The 13,850-nt window shown below is 38.9% G+C and overlaps 3 protein-coding genes across 3 annotated transcripts; all 3 read left to right on the top strand.

Moving 5' to 3' along the window:
- Nucleotides 1-4,489: 4,489 nt before the first annotated feature.
- Nucleotides 4,490-6,344, top strand: LOC148905133 (uncharacterized). Its single transcript, XM_089024334.1, has one exon. It carries the CDS (start codon nucleotides 4,524-4,526, stop codon nucleotides 6,342-6,344), a length of 1,821 nt encoding a protein of 606 aa, XP_088880460.1. The 5' UTR covers nucleotides 4,490-4,523.
- Nucleotides 6,345-7,588: 1,244 nt separating this feature from the next.
- Nucleotides 7,589-8,533, top strand: LOC148905132 (uncharacterized). Its single transcript, XM_089024333.1, has one exon. The coding sequence runs from the start codon at nucleotides 7,916-7,918 to the stop codon at nucleotides 8,531-8,533; it is 618 nt and encodes a 205-aa protein (XP_088880459.1). The 5' UTR covers nucleotides 7,589-7,915.
- Nucleotides 8,534-9,257: 724 nt separating this feature from the next.
- LOC116306891 (carbohydrate sulfotransferase 1-like) lies at nucleotides 9,258-11,478 on the top strand. The gene has a single exon (XM_031717022.2). It carries the CDS (start codon nucleotides 9,523-9,525, stop codon nucleotides 10,894-10,896), a length of 1,374 nt encoding a protein of 457 aa, XP_031572882.1. The 5' UTR covers nucleotides 9,258-9,522; the 3' UTR covers nucleotides 10,897-11,478.
- Nucleotides 11,479-13,850: the final 2,372 nt, after the last annotated feature.

Raw genomic sequence — 13,850 nt, 5'->3', positions numbered from 1 at the left:
TGCATGCGGGTGTCGTGGGGTTTGTAGCAAACGGGTACGGGATGCGTAGGGAAGCGCTCTTGGTGTATTTTTAGCAAATCCTTTTGTATGCGAGACTGTGCTGCGCGCTTGCTGCTCAGCACCAGATCTTTAGGATGCCAGGCGTAAAGGAAGTCCTCGTATTTGTTCGCTCGTACGCGTTTGCGCAGTGTTTTGCATTGGTCGGCATCACTAAGGCCCCGAAGTTCTGCTTTCAGGTTTCTTATTTGATCCTTACTGCGGTAGTCGGCGTTAATTTCCTCCGCATGGTCTACGAAATCTTTCAGCCATTCGTGGGGCATCTCTCCGGCTATTGGAGGAGGCTGGCAGGGATCTCCGGCGAATATTACTTGACATTTCCCGCGAAGGAACTCTACGAACTCCTGCAGGATTTCCAAAGGTACGGTGCAAATCTCATCCCAAAGTATCACCGGAGGTATGTCGTGGATGGCTTCTGGTACCCACTTTTGACCATTCCAACGGAAGAAGCTGTGGTAGGTCTGCGCGTCGTAACCCATTTCGCAGATTTCTCTTTCCAAACGATGCGTTGGCGTTAGCACCTTTATCTTAGGAAAGAGTTCTAACACACGCGTAGTCTTACCGCTGCCTCCTGTACCGTAGAGGTAAGAGAAGCGTTGGTAGGAAATGGGGTCGGCAACCGAAGGCAAAGGCTCCTCAGTAGGCGTTATGGCGCCTTTGGTATGCTCGCCGTGATATTCTACACGTGCCCTCCAAGACCTTATCTCCTCATCTTTGACACGCCATTGGCCACTTTCTGCGAGTTCATCGGCAGTGTAGAATTCCTTCATCTTTTCCAATACGTGCGGTTTCACGTATAAGGAATCCGTGGCTACGCGGGGGATATCTTCTTTGTCAAACCGCAAGAGCATTGCGAGAAGGTTAATGTGCGCGTAGGCTAACATGCTGGCACGCAAATGGTAATACTGCGGTCGATGGTCCTGGTAATAACACAGCGCATTCCATTCGTGTAGTTTATCGTCGACAAGGTAGTCCCATTTCTCTACAGACACCATCGTTCCTTTGTCATGCGCACGTTTTATGAGGAAGCTTAACTCGCCGGCGTCCGTTATTAGGCGTCGCTGCATATGTGTTTCACCCTCCTTAGCGCCCTGCGTGAATTTACCTATGACCACACGCGCTGTGGGGTTATGCTCCGGTAACCATTGCGTGAAGGCGCTGTGACAAAGTATGGCTTCATGCGCTGTGTATTTTAAAAGTTTGCGCTCTTCAAAGAACTTCAATAGGGGCACCGGTATCCATTCTTTCTCCTGCAGGTGCTTCCCATACCACGCATAGATTATGGGGTGCAGACCCGCTGCTAATTTCCAGGTGGTCAACCGTACAAACCCCGTTGCTGGGGCGTCGTAGTGACCATCCAACGCAACACGAAAGAATTGCGAGTCTGGATGCCCGTATCTATCATAATATTCCTTACAATCCCCCAGGCCTTTGAAGCTTGCGGGGTAACAGTGTTTCATATCCAGCGACACGTATTCGTCTTCATCGTATTCCATGTTCCACAGACCGCCGTGGCCGTGTTCCACGCAAGCTTTAGCTATGTCTTTGAACTCCTCCGGCGTGGATTCCCAACCGTTTCTTTTCTTTGCGGCTAAGAAGTCCAAACTGCGACTGCTAAGCACTTCGTCGGAGAAGTCTTCTCCTAAAGTCTCACAGGCGCTTTGAATGCGCAGCTGTTCCACTTCAGGACGATACAAAGTACCATCTTGGGTCATAAATTGACTTCCCTCCGCATCCATTAACCAAATAGAATTCTCGTGCATTAGTTCTGCAAGCGGCGACTCCTTGTAAACGCGCGTCTCCTTCTTCTTTGGGAACCTTAACTCCCTCCACGCATGTGCGTTATGCTGGTAAATTACGATAGGCGCACCCCGGCCCCCATACTTGTGCGTCCCGGAGTAAATGAAGCCGTCGGTGATGTCTTTCACGTGTATGCGCCTTTCTAAAGCAACCTCTAACTTCTTGATGTTTTCAATGGTGGCTCCTGCCCTACGAGTAGCATGCTCCCATTTCCTGATGGCTTCTCTTCTCTTCAACGTAAGCTTACCTCCCCTAGAGGAATCCTCGAAGAACTCTCTAACTAACTTACCCACGCAGTTACCCGGATGCCGCATTGGTTTGAGCTTTTTAACGTCCGGGTTCTTAATTTCATACGCACCGTAAATAACCACGGTGACCGGGTAAGCAACTTCGTAGAACAACATGTCGATGCCCACCAGCGCCCCAGGACGCGTGTCCTTGTTTAAAACGAACAGGTCCTTCCTGCCAGACGCCCGTATTGGATTCCTGCCCTTTTCTATTATCCACTCGCCGTCTAAATACTTTATAAACGTCAACTCCAGGCGGTAATTACCTTCGGGCATTAAGTCAATTATCCTTTCTGCTCTTTCCTCGCTCATCGTCTCATCTGTATCTCCCTCCATAAACGTTGTGAAGGCAAAGTCGGCGTCTAAGCGGTCCAGCACCTGAGTTCGCAGTCGGCGCACAGTCTTGTTACTAATGCTTTTGATGGTGTCCATCTATATCTAAGGAATATTTTATCCTCCGTTTGCGACACAAATATTTTAACCTTCGCAAACATAGCAGCAGTAAGGAAATCTTCGCGCAACATATAACGGGACACGGGTAATTCCCGCGGGGGACGCTAGTGCGTAAACACGGGTAATTCCCGGGCGATTCCGAATGGTGATCGCGAGTCCCCCTTACTGCTGCTTATCGGTATTACTAACCCGTGTATTGACGCAAAGTATGAATTCTCATCGTCAGTCAAAGTAAGTGCCCCACTTGTGGAAAAGATTATCTCCCAGTCTCACGAGTTGCCAGATGAAATTGAAGTGAAAACAGCAAAGCAGAAATGTCACACTGAGAAAGAAAAAGCATCCAAAGATGCGTTTGAAAGCCTGAAGGAAAGTCTACCAAAGATTACAGCCAGATCCTTGGACTTAGCCGCAGAGAAAGGAGCATCAACCTGGTTAACTGTAATTCCTCTTAAGGAAATGGGATTCGACTTGAACAAGAGAGAATTTAGAGACGCTTTACGTCTCCGTTATAATTGGTCTTTCAGAGACATTCCATCAAAGTGTGTATGTGGTGAAGATTTCTCGGTCGATCACGCAATGATATGTAAACGTGGTGGATTCGTAATTCAACGTCACAACGAATTACGCAATCTGGAGGCTGAGCTTCTTAGCACAGTATGCAACGACGTAGAGATTGAGCCCTTGTTACAATCAATCTCAGATGAGAAACTAAGCAAAGGAGCAAACAAAGCTGCAGACGCAAGACTTGACATCCATGCACGAGGTTTCTGGGAGAAGCAACGTTCTGCCTTTTTTGACGTAAGGGTTTGTCACCCAAGTGCAGATACGTACAAAGATCTAGATCTACCCAAAATCTACAAGCTACATGAAAATGACAAGAAGCGGAAATACATCGAAAGAGTAAACGAAATCGAACATGGAACATTTACTCCCCTTGTCTTTTGTACAACAGAAGGTATGAGTAAAGAATGCAAAACATATCACAGCAGGCTTGCTGAACTGATAGCCCGAAAGAAAGGTGAAGAGTACCACAAAACAATGGCATGGATTAGGGCCAAGACTTGTTTCTCTCTGTTAAGATCTGCACTTGTATGTCTACGAGGCTCAAGGACTATAAAAAGAACTTATAATTATATAAACAACATAGACTTAGACATTCAGGTTGCTGAAAGCGCCATTTTATAAATTTAGACTTTTAGCTTATTAACGTAGATTTTTAGATAAAGATACATAGTTATATATTTAATATATATTTCAATTTTCCTTATTAGTCAGTTTTTCATCTTATAATTCCTTCTTCTTTGTAAGTATTATATATTAACATATTCATATTTAAATAATGGACAAATTCTATTCGTTTTTTACAATCTTGAAAAAATGTATAAATATTTTAAAATTATTAATTATTGATTAGAGATTATTGTTATTATTAATTATTATTGTTATTGTTATTGTTATTGTTATTGTTATTGTTATTGTTATTGTTATTGTTATTGTTATTGTTATTGTTATTGTTATTGTTATTGTTATTGTTATTGTTATTGTTATTGTTATTGTTATGTTATTTTTATTTTTATTTTTATTTTTATTTTTATTTTTATTGTTATTGTTATTGTTATTGTTATTGTTATTGTTATTGTTATTGTTATTGTTATTGTTATTGTTATTGTTATTGTTATTGTTATTGTTATTGTTATTGTTATTGTTATTGTTATTGTTATTGTTATTGTTATTGTTATTGTTATTGTTATTGTTATTGTTATTGTTATTGTTATTGTTATTGTTATTGTTATTGTTATTGTTATTGTTATTGTTATTGTTATTGTTATTGTTATTGTTATTGTTATTATTATTATTATTATTGCCAGTGGTTCACTCCAGGTCTGCGCAGGTCATAAATGCGGAAGTGAAGCAGCGATTCACGCAATGCATAATATATTCGAAGCTGATGATACAGATGCTATATTGCTCATTGACGCTTCAAACACGTTCAATGCCTTGAATAGAGCTGCTGCTCTGCACAATATCAGAGTACTCTGTCCCACCATAGCAACCTACGCAATAAACACATACAGAGAACCAGCGCGACTATTCATCACAGGAGGAAGAGAATTGAAATCAGCAGAAGGTACCACGCAAGGTGACCCTCTGGCCATAGGCCTCTACGCAATCAGCCTTCAGCCATTGATCATGCATCTAAATATCTCTAGCTCTGCGCAGCAATGTTGGTTTGCTGATGATGCGAGTGGAGCTGGGTCTCTAGAGGAATTAAAAAAGTGGTGGGATGCATTGAATGAGGCTGGACCAGACTTAGGATACTATCCTAATGCAAAGAAATGCTGGCTGATCATAAAACCAAAGAAAGAAGAAACCGCCAGATATGTCTTTGATGGAACATCAATCAACGTCACCACGCAAGGACACCAACATCTAGGGGCTGTGCTTGGTTCAAGAACATATCTTGAAGAATACGTGAATGGAAAAGTGGAAGACTGGATAAGTCAAATAACAAGGTTAGCAGAGTTTGCTAAATCACAACCCCAAGCCTGCTACGTAGGGTTCACCTTTGGTCTAAGACATCGATGGACATACTACCTCAGAACACTACCAGATATTGAAGATCTACTAGAACCACTAGAGCGTGCTGTAGCGGATGTGTTAATACCATCAATTACAGAACACAATTGCACACCGATCGAGCGAGATATTCTGGCATTGCCAGTGCGGATGGGGGGACTTGGATTTACAAACCCAAGTCAGGTCGCAGCCTCAGAGTACACAACGTCAATCAAGACAACTGCTACACTTGCTGAACAAATAATATCTCAAACGCATAAACCACCAAATGACACTACAATAAGAAAATTGCAGCAAAGTGCACGTAAGGAGAAAGATGAAAATCTACGTGAGTTGGTAGAGAATTTGAAGAATTCCTTACCCCAAAGGACAAAGAGAGCTGTTGAGCTTTCTACAGAAAAGGGCGCATCTAATTGGCTAACGGTAATCCCCATCAAGGACATGGACTTCGATTTGAACAAAAGAGAATTCAGAGATGCTATCAAACTTAGATACGACTGGGGAATCACTGACATCCCATCGGTATGTGTGTGCGGGGATTTGTTTAATGTGGACCATGCTATGATCTGTAGACGTGGCGGATTTGTTATTCAGCGCCACAACGAGCTGCGCGATCTTGAAGCAGAACTGTTGAGCATGGTCTGCAATGACGTTGAAATAGAACCAGAACTTCAAGAAGTTACAGGAGAAATCCTGACCAGAGGTTCTAATAAAGCTTCTGATGCTCGCCTTGACGTTCATGCACGTGGCTTTTGGGAAAGGCAGAGATCTGCATTCTTTGATGTTAGGGTGTGTCACCCAAATGCAGAGTCCTACAAAGACCTCACCCCCCAGCAAATATACCACCTGCATGAGAATGAGAAGAAGCGCAAGTATGCTAGCAGAGTCTTGGAAGTTGAACAAGCGACTTTTACGCCATTAGTATTCACTACAACTGGAGGTATGGCAGATGAGTGTAGAAGATACCACAGTAGGCTCGCCGAACTAATTGCCAACAAGAAAGGAGAAGATTATGCCACCACTGTATCCTGGATACGAGCAAAGGTTTCTTTCTCCCTTTTGAGATCGGCTCTTCTATGCCTTAGGGGCTCAAGAACCACAAGAAGATTATTTAGGAACATAAAGGACATAGACTTGGATGTTGAGACTGCAAATGCAGCAATTAACTAAATACTTAACATATATATATATATATATATATATATATATATATATATATATAAATGTTTGCCATTATTACTATTTTTTTTAACATATATTATTAGGATTAATTTTTACTAAATAGATTTTATGGTTATATATTAGTAGATATATTTTTATTATAGTATATTTTATTATGGTTTTTCTTTTTCTTTTTTCTTTTATATTATTATTATTATGGATAGATATATTTTTCATTGTAGGATTATTTTATTAAAAATTTTAATTATCATTATCATTATTATTTTTAAAAAAATTATTATTATTATTATTATTATCATTATTATATTTAATTTAAAAAAATTTTTCACTAAGAAAAGAAAAATTGTATTTGGTATCTATGTAGATATATATGACGTATAGATTATCTCTTCACATATCCTTCAATAAAAAAATATATCTATTTATAATAATAATAATAAAAAAGAGAAAAAGAAAACCTATAATAAAATATACTATAATAAAAAATATATCTACTAATGTATAACCATAAAATCTATTTAGTAAAAATTAATCCTAATAGTATATGTTTAAAAATGAAAAAAAAAAATAATAATAATAATAATGGCAAACATTTATGTAGTGTTTAAAAAACGAGTAGGAGTGTTTTATCAGGTATAAGAGCACGAGGCGTAGCCGAATGCTTTTATACCTGATAAAACACGATCTACGAGTTTTTTGAACTGCTTAAAACACTCATGAACAATTTATAAGATTTTGGTTCAACTGGAGCCACCATACACGTGACGTGCATGAACCTCAACTGGCAGAGTAGCTCCCTGGCAGAGTTTGCACTGACACAGCCACAGGCTTGTTATGCTGCGTACACCTTTGGGTTGAAGCATCGCTGGAACTTTTTTTAAGAACATTGCCCGACATTCAAGGCCTACTAAAGCCATTGGAAGATGCAGTATCAAATATTCTGATACCTGCAATAGTAGAACGCAAGTGCAGCCAACTGGACAGGGATATACTAGCTCTACCAGTACGCTTGGGGGACATGGGCCTAGCAAACCCATGTCATGATGTGTAACGAGAATACAACTCATCGGTGAAAGTAATAAAAAGATATAACTAGCTAAAAACTAGTGTGAGCTGCGTCGGTGTTTCTAATGAAACAGTAATGATGAAAAGGTAAATTATACACCGTGAAAAGATGAAAAAACTTACTGACGTTTCGGATGCTAGTCCTTCGTCGGAGTAAAAGAAAGTAACAGCGCCCCTGGAGCAAGTACACCAGCTACCAGATGATTCACTTACAAAATCTTTACAACAGGCAGTGAAAAACGAGCGAACAAAAGAACTCGAGGATCGAGCACAACACATTTAAGGATACTGCACCACAGAAGACTCAACGTACGATAGAACTAGCTGCCGAAAAAGGATCTTCAGTGTGGCTGACAGTGCTTCCCCTTCAAGATCTTGGCTTCAACCTGAATAAAAGGGAGTTCCGTGATGCTATTAGACTGCGCTACGACTGGCCGCTGGATGATATTCCTTCAACTTGTGTATGCGGAGAATCTTTTGCAATTGACCATGCTATGACCTGTAAGAGAGGTGGCTTTATCATTCAGCGCCATAACGATTTACGTGACCTTGAAGCTGAGCTGCTAAGTATGGTGTGTAGTGATGTTCAAGTTGAACCGGTCCTCCAAGACATCTCAGGAGAAGAACTTAGCAGAGGATCCAATAAAGCACAAGACGCAAGACTCGATATACATGCGCGTGGATTTTGGGAACACCAACGTTCGACCTTCTTTGACGTGAGGGTATGTCACCCTAATGCCGAATCGTACCGTGAACTAGACCCACAACAGACATATCGACTACATGAAAACGAGAAAAAGCGCCAATACTCAAGGAGAGTTATAGACATCGAGCATGGCTCATTTACACCATTGGTATTTACGACTACAGGGGGGATGGGTAACGAGTGCCACGCATATCATAGTCATTTGGCCGACAAGATAGTACACAAGAAAGGAGAACAATACGCAAAAACAATCTCTTGGATTCGTACCACAACATCATTTGCTCTTCTGTGTTCTGCTCTTGTATGTTTGAGAGGTTCAAGAACAAAAAGGAGAACACCTTATGATGTACATAACTGTGATATTGACATTGACACTGTCCTAGGAGCCATTAAGTCTTCTACTTAGATTAAATTTTAAATATATTAATTTTTTTTTTAAAAACTTTAACTGTTTTTTATATTTTACAAATATTTTTTATCGATAAATAAGTAAATTGTATATATATTTGTTATTTTATATTCATAATCTCTTTATTAACGTTATTATAAATTTTATTATTATCATTATTAATAGTTAATTGAATTCTATCATAAAAATATATATATAATTATTATTATTATAATGCCATTGAGGTTATGAACTTTAAATCGTATAGTTTTTCATTTTATTTTTGTTTATCATTATCTTAAAATATTAAGCATTGGAACTTTAGTAGTTTTGGAGGGAATGTATTTCTATTTCTATTAAGACATGCATAGACTATTAAGGTTTATTTGAATAAAATTATTACTATCTTAATATTATTACTATTATTATCATCATTATTATTATTATTATTATTATTATTATTATTATTATTAATCTTTCAACGTAAAATTTTGACGACTGGTGTCCGGCGAACTATGTTTTTTTCCGATAGCTGGAACTAAAACTGGTGGAGAAATGCCCTACCTGTTTTGCTAAAAACAAATAATTCAATATTTATACCATCTTATAAACTTACCCGTACAAATGATAGGGTGGTCTACTGTCGACCAATCACATGCTAATCACTGTTTTCCTTATATAGAAAAAAACATTCTTTTATTCAAGCTGGTGCTTTGCCGCTACATCGAGCTTGCTTTTCGGTGGAAGACCTGTTGTCGTTTTCAAATATTGAAAAAATAATCCATGAAACGACAAAATAATCCATTCGATTCGGCGGAAACCGACTTGGTAGTTTTGAACGAGTAAAGATGGAATTATGAACGACTTTTTCAAGCACCTCAACCGGAGGCCGAATTCCATAACGCGCGTTTTATCAATATAATTTTTGAACAAGGCTATTCAAAGGTCAAGGTATGAAATGAGAGCGATTTTTTCGCAACCCAGACAGCCAGCTTGGAATAGAAAAGATGCTTCTATCAACTCGGTTGATCAAAATAAGACATGAAAAGCTCTGTACCACAAACCGCGTCTGCGTAACAGTCACAGGAATGATGATTTTCTTTGTGATTTTGTATTTTACTTCAAAGAATTGGGGCCAACTAGAGGAAGATGAAATACTCACAAATCTGAGATATAATGGCTTATTAGTACGAGCAGAATGCAAGGCTTGCCTCAAAATAGCCATGGCCAATCAACAGAGACACCAAGATGATGTAACAACTGGGCAGCATCACAACTGCACTAAACTTCAAAGAAAGATAGACCTCTTAGAACAAAAAATGAAATTATATGAAAATTTAGGTAAATTTACAGAAGAAGATTCGTTAGTAAACCATTACGGGAGCAAAGTGCGGCAAAATATTCTTGTCATATCAAATCTTCATTGTGGCAGTTCGTTCTTAGGTGAAATCTTTAATCAGCATCCTCAAGTGTTTTACTTGCACGAGCCCGTAGAATCATTGGAATATTACCGGGAGAATAGACCCGAGAACGTCTACGATACCATGGTGACACACCTCCTCAATGGCATCTTTCACTGTGACTTTCGTGAACTGGCTTATTTTACGGATTTTATTTCTTTGCAGTATAGCTCGATCAAGCACAGATTATCAAGCAGAGCACTTTCTTCACCTCCACTTTGTCCTTCCTTCAGCCAAAACCATCCTCTATTTAATATTCGAATGTGCACTAGACTTAGGCCTCAAACTTTGTCTGCAATATGCAATCTGCATAGGCATACAGTAGTCAAGACAATTCAGGTTGATTTTATCCACAAGTTGTCTTATCTTATGGACACAGAAGGACCAGCCGATTATGCCTTGAAAGTCGTACACCTCGTGCGCGACCCGCGTGCTTTGATTGATGCTAAAATTCAAAACGATTTAAATAGTAATTGGACTACAACATCTTTACGTCAAAATGCCCGAGCAATGTGTAAAGATTTACTTCTGAATATCAAATACGCAGTAAGTGCTCCCCCCTGGTTACAAGGTCGTTATACGTTGCTACGTTACGAGGACCTAGCAACCAAGCCACACCAAATTGCCGAACAGCTTTATCAGTTTGTAGGGATAAATAACGATGCTCAAGTTCGAAGATGGCTCGATAAAAAGTCCAACACTGTTTCTTATTCTGGTATGAGTGCTTTAAATCCCAGTGGCCCTGTAGAGGTACAAGATAGAAGTTCGAGTGAAAATGTTTTTCAATGGAGAGGACGAATGCCATACTCTGTCGTTAGGATCATAGAAACTGAATGTTATGAAGTCATGAATTTATTAGGTTATAAAATTGTAGACGATATGGATGAACTTAGGGCAACTAATATTCCTCTTGTGGATTAAGAGATTTGAGTAGCTATGAATCGGAACGTGCAACTGATCAAAAGCTATTTTGAAGAATTTCTTTTAATCGACTTAGTGCCGTTTACAATTTAGTCGTTCCATATAGAACTGAATCTCCATCTCGTTCTAGAGAAGTGACTGAGGAGAGTTGCTACTATAGTCACGAACAGTTGAATAATGAAAGAGTTAGTTGCTATGTTTATAATAAAACATCGGGGTTGTTCATAAAACTAAAAATATATATATATATATATATTTTTTAAAAGGTTTCGGCTTCATTGTTCGAAAAAGACGTCATTAAAATTAAAGTAATATATATATGGAAAAAGAAAAAAGAAAAAAAAGGCAGGAATAGAACAACTATTAAAGTAAAAACTTTTGTACGGATGGAATCCTTGTAACTTTTGTCCAATTGAGCTTACACCCGAAGGACATCGAAACTTGTTTATCCATTCCTTCCTATTCAGTAACCACTTCAATCTTGCCTTTCGAAAAAGTTTCAGTTGTTTTACTAATAAATGATAATAATGATAATAATAATAAAATTAAAATTAATAAGATCTAAAAGATAATCTGGGGCACACCCACTAAAAACTTTCTATGTTACTAACAATATCTTAAAAATTACCCTAAATCTAACTGGTAGACAATGTAATTTAACTAAAGATGGTGTGATATGATCAAATTTAGACATCTTACATATAAGGCTGGCGGCTGCATTTTGAACTCTTTGTAACTTATTAAGGTGGCATGTTGGAAGGCCATATATGGCCTGCAAAGCAGGCGTTCTTGTGGGTTTGGGGAAAACCGGGTTTGGGGGAACTTTGGAAATTTGGAACGAACGAGAATCGAAACCGAGCAAAAAAGAAGCTTTTCTTTTTGCTAGGTCCCATTTTTCTCGCGGGCACGTAGTCGAAACAGAAACCCCAAAACCCCGTTCTTCCTCAAACCCATCACAACGGCGCATGCTCTGCAGGCTAAAGGCCATAAAGAAGAATATTACAATAGTCTAACCTACTAGTAACGTATGCATTTACTAAAATTTGCACAGTAGAGTGCTCACACTAAATCCGTGAAACAAATACTAATTTTTAGCACTAAATAGTGATAATTAAACAATAGAAAACAAAGGATTCGTATAGGAAATAGTACTAAGGCTTTAGTGCGTGCACTCTATCATAACCGAGATACTTTCTTATACTTCAAATGTTATAAAGATGATAGAAAGCTGCTTTGCGTGTTTTAACGATATGACTCTTCATGGTCAATTGAGAATCAAACCAGCAGACTAAGTTGCGTACATCACTACCTAATGAAATTTCAGTATCCAATATCCATATAGTCATATATCACTGAGCACAAAAACTACTATGATTCGCACTCTAGCGTAGCAGTTACAATGTATGTTTTTTTTCAAGACTAGATGGCTTTTTTTGATCCGTTGAGAATTGATCGTGAGGTTGGGGATGGTCTGGGATCGACTGTAATGGTATAGTGCCAGGAGACTTGTGTCCCAACCCGTCCCGGCACACTGACTCGATTGGGTCCTTTTTGGGACATAAAAGTTTAGAATCTTTTATAACTTAGGCTGCGTTCATAATGTATGGCAGGGGGGGGGGGGGGGGGGGGGGCAGGTGAAAATTTGCCGGAAATGTCCAGAGTAATTCTCAACACCCCCCCTTAAAGTCATGCAAAACAATACCATCCCCCCTAAGCAAGGCTTGTGGCTTCTTCCAAAAATTGTTCATCCCCCCCCCATTTTTCTGATAAAAATTTGCCAATCCCCCCTTTTTCCTACCAAAATTTTTACGATCCCCCCTCCATTTCACCGGCCCCCTCCCCCAAATGAAGCATCTAGTTCCGCTGTTTGATTACAATCGGGAGTACAAATCTACTTGAAAAAGCTCGATTTTTGAAGGTTAATCCACTAATGCCAGATCTATCCGAGCATTGTCATATTTCTTATGGAATAGAAATCCAACGTTCCCCCAAAAACAGTGGAAACAAAGAAAGAGAAGAAAGTAGGGAATTTTCGACAATTTCTAGCTTAAAGTGGCATACTGGAAATATCGATAAATTACAAAACATTTTAAGTACTACAGAAATACAAGCAACGCTACGCGAATCAATAGAAAACGCGGATAATGTAGACTCAATGGTTAAGGCATTTACTGAAACCCTAACAGGCATAGGAACAGAAGCAGGTCTTTGTTCCCTAACTAAACAAACTAAAGCATTTAAAGAAAATACAGATTCACAAAAGTGGTTTGATTCAGAATGTGAAAACGAAAAGAAAAATCTTCGATCTCTTGGAAAACAAATTTGTAGGAATCCAAATAATGAACAACTTCGTAGGAATCTGCATACCCATAAAAGGTCCTTTCGAAGCATGTGTAGACGTAAGAAAAACAAATATTTCAATTCAAAATTAATGAACCTTGACCTCAAAGATTCGAAATCCACCTGGAAGTCTTTGAAACAACTTTTTAATGTAGGCAAAGCAAAAAATGCAAACTCCTGTTGAGCAAACGAAAAGGACTTATTTAATCACTTCAAGACGCTTAATAGTTCCCAGACATCTGCAGTAAATACTACGGAGACCTTAGAACAGTCGCAAAGTCAAGGGGAATTAGATTTTTCCATTACAGACCAAGAAGTATATGAAGTTCTAAGTAACCTAAAGAAACATAAAGCTCCCGGCCCTGATAATATTCCAAATGAGCTAATGATAACGGGAAAGGAAGCACTAAAAGGACACCTAACGGTAATTTTTAATAAAATCCTAGACAACGGAAAGTTTCCCTCTTCATGGAATCTAGGATATATTGTTCCATTGCATAAAAAGGACGATCCAACGAAAGCTGAAAATTACCGTGGAATAACACTCCTTTCTGCAATTGGCAAAGTTTTTACGGCAATACTTAACAAACGACTCTATGATTACCTAACTACGA

Source organism: Actinia tenebrosa, unplaced genomic scaffold (genome assembly GCF_029948245.1).
Source record: "Actinia tenebrosa isolate PJP-AT-01 unplaced genomic scaffold, QUT_ActTen_1.0 PGA_scaffold8__29_contigs__length_14323225, whole genome shotgun sequence".
NCBI lineage: Eukaryota > Metazoa > Cnidaria > Anthozoa > Actiniaria > Actiniidae > Actinia > Actinia tenebrosa.
The sequence above is the reverse complement of the archived record's forward strand: the minus strand, read 5'-3'. Positions and strand labels throughout refer to the sequence as shown.